Genomic DNA, 9,391 nt, shown 5'->3' on the forward strand with positions numbered 1-9,391 from the left:
TCTCTCTCTGCTGCACAGCTCATTCAACAGCCAAGATGAGCGCGCTGTTCCCTGATTCACACTTAGAGCTCAGTGGCCTGTTCGGGGCGCACTGTGTGGTGTCTGTGCAATCGCGGGCGTGCCCCCGCTCCCGTGAGGAGCTGCCTCGTCTCTCTGGTCCTCTACTGGACTGCCGACAGACGAGTGTGAGCTCATTTTGTAAAAGCCCCACAGATGCTAAGTATTGTTCTTTTCATAGAAAAGCTGCCTCATCCAAGAAAAACCAACCAATCTCTTCTTAATGGACTTTTTTTCTCTTTCTTCCCTGCCTCCTTCATGCCCTTTCATCCTAAGAGAAACAACGTTCTGGGCTCAGCCTTCCCCTTCACAAGCTACTGCTCTGTCTCTCTTCCCTTCATCACTATTTTTTTTTCAAGGAGAGCATACAGTCACTCCCGCTGTGGCCTGGCGGACACTCAGGACAAGATCCGTGAGGGCGGACCAACTGCAGGAACACGTCCAGGATCGATTTGCAAAAATACTTGACTGTCTGATTAGATCCGGTTTATTTTGCTCTCTTTGGGGTGACTAATTACTTCAAATATCCTAGAGAGAGGGGCGTGTGTGCAGCTCAGTGGTTAAGCATCTGCCTTCAGCTCGGGTCACGATCCTGGGGTCCTGGGATCGAGCCCCACATCGGGCTCCCTGCTCAGCGGGGAGCCTGCTTCTCCCTCTCCCTTTCCCACTCCCCCTGCTCCTGCTCTCTCTCTCTCTCTCTCTGTCAAATAAATAAATAAAATCTTTAAAAAAAAAAGCTAAAAAATATATTTTTTAAAAATATCCCAGAGAGAGGAGGAGTGAGGGTTGAGGGGATGTTTCGAGTGCAACGCCGGCGCTTAAGGGTGGGTACACCCCGCCAAGGTCCTTTCCTTTTGGCTTTGACGTCACACTGCATCTGTCGGCACGCCGGGAACGTCTCGTGTCCGGTGTAGTTTACAGGATAACCGGTGAGCTGTTCCGAGCATGGCCCATCAGCCACAGAGAAGGCAGCTCTCGTGGGAACCAACCTGCTCTCCAGGGCGGCTCCTCCGGAAGGAGCTTGAACCGAAACGCTGTGGCTCAGCGGAGATGAGTGAGAACCCGGCCCCCAGCCCCCACCCCTGCATGTGGTCGAGGTGCATGAGGGTGCTCGGGGCGATCCCAGCCACGCTGCAACCCAGAGGATGACTTGCTTGCTTGTGTGTCTCTAAAGTGTGTTTATTTCCTGCCTTAGATCCTTTTTCTGTGAATCAGGTTCCGATTAGGAAACAGATTGTGTTCTGATTTGCTGGATTTGTCTCTGCTTCGGACAAAGAGGAGCTTTCATGATGGCAGACCCACTCGGTTCTTCTGCACTGCGTTCTTGGTTTTCTAGGTCACTCCTGCCTCAGTGCTGCTTTATTATAAGGCCAACTGGTTGGACCCGTTGCTTTTGTTCAGTGAATCAGCGCTTCATCGGCTCTCCAAGTCATCCACCTGTGGAGCCGCAGGGGGTGAACGGGAGCCCGCTCGGGGGTCCCACTGTCCGGGACCCCGCCTCGCTCAGGAAAACCAGAGCTGGACACCAGCTCAAGCGCTAGAATCCGAGTCTACTCCACAGCTATTGCGACGAGGAGAGAGACCCAGTCCAGCAGGAGGTCACTTCCAAATGTGGTGTGGGAGAGTGGCTGTGTGTGGCCCAAGAGCGGGTGGCGGGGGGAGGGCGCGAGATGCTACAGGAAGCGTCAAGGTTTAGGGGAGATTCTGGCTGGAACAAATGGGCACGTTCTTGCCGAGCGTGGACCAGGCGATGAGACACTGAGAGATAACAGGGCTAGTGAAGGTCAGGGAGCTCAGGCGCCAGGCGTCTCCCGGGAGATCAATGTCTCCGTCTCTCTGCACCTGTGGCTCCTGGTCCCCGGCTCTTACAGCACAAACCTTCGCTGACCCGTTCCTCCTCTGCGCTTCTAGGAGCTGAGGCAAAGAAGGTGCTGCGCAAGCTCCGTGGCAAGGAGAAAGGGCTCCGACAGAATGAGTAACGGTCCGGTCCCACGCACCCAGCAGCAGACTCCGGCAGAAGATGACCCTCAGCCGCGGGTCTCTCAGACACGTCTCTACCTGGGACCTGTGCACAGCCACCCTCCCGCGTCCCAGGAGCCAGACAAAGCAGGATTGAAACTGAGAAACAAGTTAAAACACCCGCCCTGTGGACCTGGCAACTTTCTTCTCAACAACGGCCCTTCAAGCTGATTTGTGATTTAGGCAGTGCGTGGTCACTAAAAAAACAAATTATATCAGGAAGCTGAAAAGGGCAGGAGGAAGGGCTCCTGGGGGGCTCAGTCCGTGAAGCCTCCGCCTGCTGGTCTCAGCTCAGGCCACGATCTTGGGGTCCTGGGATCGAGCCCCATGTTGGGCTCTGCTCTCGAGGTGGAGTCTGCTTGTCCCTCTCCCTCGGCACCCCGCTCCTTCTCTCTCTCTTTCAAATAAATAAATAAATAAAATCTTAAAAAAAAAATCAGGAGGAAATTCTTTGAAAATGGAGAAGCCAGTGATTCCTAGAGCCAGTCGTGGAGGGTAGAAGCGGAGGAGCAGGAGCCACACTGACAGCCGTTTTCCCCTCAGCCAGGAGCGGGGCAGGACCGGCAGAACCAGCAGCGACACCCAGTTGTTTAGAAGCGCACGGACTGCCCTCCAAGCTGTACATTCTAGCGGAGATAGTAAGGCTCACTCTTAAGACGGCTCAGAAGTAGTTTGAGAACACAACCGTGTGGGATGAGGTGTGTCCCTTTGGGGATGCTTGATCATAATCATAAGATTGTAAAGACAAGAGAAGATGCAAGATTAATCTACTTCATGTCCCAAGTTTTGAAAGTTAAGACCACACATTGCAAAAAAGAGGGTGTAGCCCCTCTAGTCAGAGGTGAGTCAGAGAGCCTTTGTTGTTCTGGGGATGCCAGGGCCCTACATAAGGCAGAGGCTGCGCCCGAAACCTGCCTCAGGAGGTCAGGAGCCACTGGACGCTGTGGGCAGGGCAGGAGCACGAGAGCCAGCATGCCCGGCCTCCCTCTGCTGCTGCTGCTGCTGCTCTGGGACGTGGGGTCCCACGGCTTCCCCACCGCGAGCTCGGGAGCGCAAGAGCAGGATGCGGAGTTGGTCCAGGTAAATGCTGAATGCCACATGCCACAAAGGCAGGAAACTTACATTCTCATTTTTCCAAGGTCAAGAGTAGAAGCTCAAGCAAGGGTGGGATTGCTTCTAGGGTGACCAGAACATGACCAAAGCAAAGATTGACTTCCCCACCCACAGACTTTCCTTTAGAAGACAGACATAGAGGGGTCCAGAGAGAGAGAGAGAGCCCTGCCTGCCTGCACACCAAGCTCCCGGGAAGCCAGACTCGGCCACCACGCCAGCGGTCACCTGTGGGATCAGGGCGCTGCCAGACAGGTTTTTTTCCCCTCTTTGCACTGAATCTTCAAGACAAAAGAATTCTCTGCCACCACAGCGAAATCCTGAAGATTCAACGGAAGAAGTAAGGAAGATTTCACATCCCGTGTTCCATGTTTTTTTCTTTTGATCAGAACTACCTGCGGAAATACTACCACCTGAGGACTGGAACCAACAAGCCCAGCAGGCAGAGGAGCAGCAGTCTGGTGACCGAGAAGCTGAAGCAGATGCAGATGTTCTTCGGACTGAAGGTGACGGGGAAGGCGGACGCCGACACCCTGACTCTGATGAGGCAGCCCCGATGTGGGGTGCCCGACGTGGCCCCGTACACCCTGGGTGAGAAGACCCTCCGCTGGGAGCACACCCACCTGACCTACAGGTAAGCAGACCGGGCACCAGAGCGAGGGCGCCATCTCCCAGCAGAGCCGTGAGCCATGAGTCCTCACGTCTCTGTTTTATTCCTTATTGTTCTAAGGCTTGAAAATTACACACCAGATTTGCCAAGGGCAGACGTGGACAGGGCCATTGACAGAGCCTTTCAGCTCTGGAGTAATGCCTCTGCCCTGACCTTCACCAGGGTCTCTGAGGGCCAAGCGGACATAATGATATCCTTTGTCTGGAGAGGTAAGCTCTTCTGGTCTCCCAAAACCATCCTGAACTTGGCCTCCCCCTGGCTCCACTGTGCTGAAGAAGGAGCGTTCCTGTTCCTAACGGGCTGTCGGTTTTAATGGTTGAAATGGGAAGAATGCCGCTGGGCTCCTTGTCACTGTCCTCTCTCCTCCCGTCTGGGGAAGCTGGATAGAAACGGGAATTAGTCTTTGCCACGCTGTTTCTCACAGATCATGGCGACAACAACCCCTTCGGCGGGCCTGGAAACATTCTTGCTCACGCATTCCCACCGGGAGGAGGCATTGGAGGAGATGTTCATTTTGATGAAGAGAAAAGATGGACCAAAGATTTCAGAGGTGAGTGCACCAACTTTTCCTGTGTTTCGCTTTCGTAGGTCAATATTTTATCTGAAAGAATCCCTTCAGTAAAGCAAGCCAGCTATGTGACCAGCCGTAAATACTTTAATAAACACAAGCTTTTAAAACTATAATTGCTTAGAAAGGTAATGGTAACTCCCTTGTGTCTGTATATTTGAAAATGTAGGGAATATTATTTCTGCAAGTAGTTTTTACCAACAAAATATGTTACTCGGAAAATGGGATGTTTTAAATCACATTGTCCCTTATACAATCCCATACCAAAATTTTAAAATGGTTATTTTTGGTGAAGTGATTTTGGGGAATTCCTCTTGGTACTTTCCTATATTACCTAAATTTTCAAATCGGGCATAACGTAATATTTGTGAGCAAGAAAAACATGATAAATGTTAATAGAATACTATTATGCCTCTGGTGTGTAACACTTTCTGCCTCATTTTCTGATCTTTGTTGACCAATGGGATTTTTCTGTGTTGGCGGACTTCATCCAAGAATCAGACTAGCCCTCATCTCAGAAATTCAAACTTTAACCAAGGTATCTGGAATTACTAAAGCCCTCTCCTTTCTCTGATTAAACTAGCACACATCCCTACCTCACGCAGACCTAGACCACCAGAAACACAGCAACGTTGCACAAAGCCAACAGCAACGCTGTGGTCATCTGGAAACTTCTGTTTTCTGCTGGGGTTCCTCGGAAGTGCGTTCCAGGACCCGCAAACACGTCTTACTGCTGTCTTTAGATTTCAACTTGTACCACGTCGCAGCACATGAAGTGGGCCATTCCCTCAGACTGTTGCACGACGGTGACATTGAGTCCCTGATGTTCTCCAACTACAACTACTATGGGGATAACCTGCTGACTCAGAGGGACATCGATGCCATCCAGGCCCTCTACGGTGAGCACAAAGGGGGGCACCTTGGACCGACGATCGGGGCTCTCTATGTGGGGTTGAAATAAAGAGTTTTTAGCTTTGTCCTTTAAGAAAGAGCCTTCACTCTGAGTGATTTTGTGTTACTATCATAAGCCAACACTCCAGAACCTGTGTTTATGTTTTAGGACCTTCCAAAAATCCCATCCAGCCAAGAGAACGTCAAGTACCACAAGCCTGTGATAGCAAGTTAACATTTGATGCGATTACCAAAATTCGTGGAGAATTGTACTTCTTTAAAAACAGGTGAAAACAGTGGGGAGCACCTGAGTCGCTCGGTGCGTTAAGCCGCTGCCTTCGGCTCAGGTCATGATCTCAGGGTCCTGGGATAGATCCCCGCATCGGGCTCCCTGCTCATTGGGAAACCTGCTTCCCCCTCTCCCTCTGCCTGCTGCTCCCTCTGCTTGTGCTCTCTCTCTTTCAAATAAATAAAATCTTTAAAAAAAAAAAAAAAAGCAGAAACACCTGGTGGCTCTCGGTTAAGCCATTGCTTTCGGCTCAGGTCATGGTCTCAGGGTCCTGGGATCGAGTCCCACATCAGGTTCCTTGCTCGGTAGGGAGCCTGCTTCCCCTCTCTGCCTCTGCCTGCCTCTCCATCTGCTTGTGCGTGCTCTCTTCCTCTCTCTCTCTCTCCCTGATAAATAAATAAATAAAATCTTTAAAAATAAATAGATAGATAGATAGATAAAAAGATTTTAAAAATTACCATGAACACTGACTTATGTTTTTAAGGTGTTCTGATATTTTGTTGAACGTGCTGTATGTTTCTTTAGTAATATATTTATAATTTGTAATTTGAATAATCACGCATTTACATGAAATGATTGACCCTTCCAAACTTTTAATCACAGAGCAGGGGCTTGGCTGGCCCCGTGGAAAGAGCTTGTGACTCTCAGTCTCGGGGTCATGAGCTCAAGCCCCACGTTGGGTGCAGAAATTACTATAAAAAAAGAGTAAGAATATACAGATAAGTCATTCAATTGCCAGAAAGTTGGTGGAATAAAAGGCGTAGTGAAGCCCCCCTCTACGACTAACACACATGCAGATCTGTGCAGACAGAATTCCCCTTGTTGAGGTCGCAGGCCCGTCAGTGATGCAGCAAGACGTGGTCTTCTAGTCCCTTTTGCGTCTCATGTCCAGGATGAGAAATGTCAGTGAGTTAGAACAAACCAGTTCCTCTGAACACCACCGCTCAGCTGTCTACACCAGGCCTGGGCAGTGCAGCCTGGAGCCCAGGAGGGAAGGGCCGGCCCAGCGTGCTCCCCGGGCTGGATCTCTGGGGCCCGCGGCCGACGCGGCGGACGACTTTGCCGTGGGATGCGAGCATGGGCCGGGCTGCTGAGGGGCCGACGAGGAGGACCCTGCCCCCTGCGGTGGCCTCCGGTCCCTCCCAAGGCTGGGAGCTTGCCGTGTGCTTGCATCTGGGCTCCGCGGTCCTGGTGACCATCCGTCTGCCCGTGTGGACATCTGTGCCATCCGTTCCCCAGGCTGCTCGGAGCAGCGCTGACCCCTCCATTAACCTCAGTTCTTGTCTGCTCCCATGCGGACTTCTGTGAGACGAGCTACCATGTAGGGGAAGGGCCCGGCCCGTCGCCATGGCCCCGGGGGCGTGTGCGACTCATCTCCTGGAGAAGACAGGCTGGAGATGGGCCAGCGATGTGCTGCCAGCTGGACCGGCCCTTCCTTTTAAACCAGGTTCTTCCTACGCACGGGACCCTTCTACAAAACAGGGGAGCTCGGTGCCATCGCTGACTTCTGGGTCCCACTGTCAAGGGGAGTTGACGCTGCTTACGAGGTTGCTAGCAGAGACGAAGTCTTTTTTAAATGTAAAGCTTCTGGGGTTTGGGGGTCAGTGTTTCTGGGTTCCATTTTCATCAGGTGCTTTGGCTGAACATTAAGGGGGCCGTTTAGATAAGTCACGACTCTTGAAGCAGATCTAACATGCGTGCTGTGAGCTTCGGGAGGATTTATGCCCCTGGAAAGTGTCCCATGGCCTTTCTGCAGGGGGCTGGGGGGTGGCATATGGTTGTGCAGACAAACCCCAGCTTCGTGAGGGAAAGATGAGCTCCCATGCTGGAGGAGGTCCACGAACACATACAAAGTCCTCCATCAGGACCCAGGCCAGTCAAGAGCTGAGCCGTCCAGGGAGGCTCACTAACCCACAGGAGTGGATGTGGCCCGGCCACCTGACCACGTGCGACCCCAGCGCTGTGCCCTGGGGAAGGGGGCCCACCGCGCTGTAGAGAGGCCCAGACCAGGGGCACCTCCCTGGGGAATCGAACTCTCCCTGCTCCGCTCGTTCCCAGCATGGGAACCCTGCTGACTGTCTTCCAGAGTCCCAGGCAAGTTTTCATGGTCGATTTTTTGGTTGACAGATAGTAAAGTCTGGGCCTTCAATGCAGCTAAGATGAGGCGAGGCTACCCCAAGGACATCTACCACTCCCTGGGCTTCCCGCACACAGTGAAGAGCATTGATGCTGCTGTTCACGAGGAGGAATCTGGGAAGACGTACTTCTTTGTCGCCAGCAAGTATTGGAGGTAACGACGGACCCTTGGAAGTCAGGGTCAGATCCCTCCGTGGAAGGAGAGTTGCCTTTTAAAATTGTTTGCAGGGCGCCTGGGGGGCTCCGTTGGTGAAACATCTGCCTTCGGCTCATGATCTCAGGGTCCTGGGTTTGAGTCCCACGTTGGGCTCCCTGCTCAGCGGGGAGCCTGCTTCTCCCTCTCTCTCTGCTGCTCCCTGACCTCAGTCATTCTCTCTCTCTCTCTCAAATAAATAAAATCTATAAAATTGTTCTCAGACCGTGCCAAACCTCCATCCTCCCATGGTGGATGGACGCAGCCAGACTGAGCGTCTGTGAGTCCCCTACCTGGTGTCAGTCCCCTACCTGGTGTCACCTCACCGTATCCGTCCTTGGAAGGCAAGGGACTTGTAGGATGGAGTTTAAAAAGGAGAATAAAAGGAGAGCACCCAAAAGGAACCTTCTTGCCCGCAGTACTTCTCCTTGATAGGACAGGGAGTGGAGTCCAAGATGAAATTTGAATCAGATTTTTAGTTGATGCTATTCTGGGAGGGGTCTTGTCGCTTCCAGTCTCCCATAACCCTGTCAAATTGGGACCCTTTCCAGTTAAAAGCACCTATTATTTTCATGCTGGTGATGGGCCCACTCAGAATTATTTAAAGCAGATGTCAGTTTCCTCCGAACGGAAAATTAAGGCAGCCCCCACCCCTCAGATTTGTAGGGAAGATTAAATGAATCCATGCACTCAAACCACACAGAACAATGACTTACCACTTAATATTGAGTGTTTTTTTTTAATTTCTTTTCAGCGTAACAGAATTCATTGTTTTTGCACCACACCCAGTGTTTTTTTATTTTTGTTACATTAATCACATGTTCTTATTTTTCTAATAATTATTTTTTTTTACCAGGTATGATGAAAACACACGGTCTATGGATACAGGTTTTCCCAAAGAGATAGCTCATGGGTTTCCTGGAATCGGCAAAAAAGTCGACGCTGTCTTCCAAGAAAGAGGTAAAGACCGTCCAGTTTCTCCATTTTCCCGCCATAGAAATGACACACGAGCTGTTCCTTAGACATGAAAGCAAACTGCGTGTGTGAAAATGGATATTGTTTTCACGAGTTCATGTGCAAAACCGATGTATCTTTGTCAAACACGATCATCATTTTCATTTCATTTCCAGGATTTTTCTATTTCTTTCGTGGAAAAAGTACAGATTTGATCCTCACACAAAGCGGATTCTGACTATCCTGAGTGTCAACAGCCGGTTCGACTGTAGAAATAAATGAGGCCTGACTCTCCCCAAGGAGAAAAGAAAAAGAAATACTCCTCATGAGCTCCGGGAGGTGCTTCCTCTCAGCGCTCGACGTTCGCCTCTCGGCAACACGGAGACGCGGACGCTCGGGCGCCATCTTGTTTAAGCTCAGCCTGGCCGCAGCCTGCGTTCGCGAGATGGCCTGGCCTCCCGGACACTCACTATTTAGCCTTAAGGGAGTGCTGAGGTCATAGTC

At 51.3% G+C, this 9,391-nt stretch overlaps 1 protein-coding gene across 1 annotated transcript; it reads left to right on the top strand.

The window, feature by feature from the left end:
* Positions 1-3,048: 3,048 nt before the first annotated feature.
* On the top strand, positions 3,049-9,125 carry LOC111153845 (interstitial collagenase-like). Its single transcript, XM_022513112.1, has 10 exons — positions 3,049-3,156; positions 3,576-3,820; positions 3,917-4,065; positions 4,281-4,406; positions 5,168-5,323; positions 5,485-5,602; positions 7,052-7,182; positions 7,732-7,894; positions 8,790-8,893; positions 9,064-9,125. Exons 1-10 carry the CDS (start codon positions 3,049-3,051, stop codon positions 9,123-9,125), a joined length of 1,362 nt encoding a protein of 453 aa, XP_022368820.1.
* Positions 9,126-9,391: the final 266 nt, after the last annotated feature.

This window comes from Enhydra lutris, unplaced genomic scaffold, assembly GCF_002288905.1.
Source record: "Enhydra lutris kenyoni isolate GAN:26980312 unplaced genomic scaffold, ASM228890v2 scaffoldscaffold34, whole genome shotgun sequence".
NCBI lineage: Eukaryota > Metazoa > Chordata > Mammalia > Carnivora > Mustelidae > Enhydra > Enhydra lutris.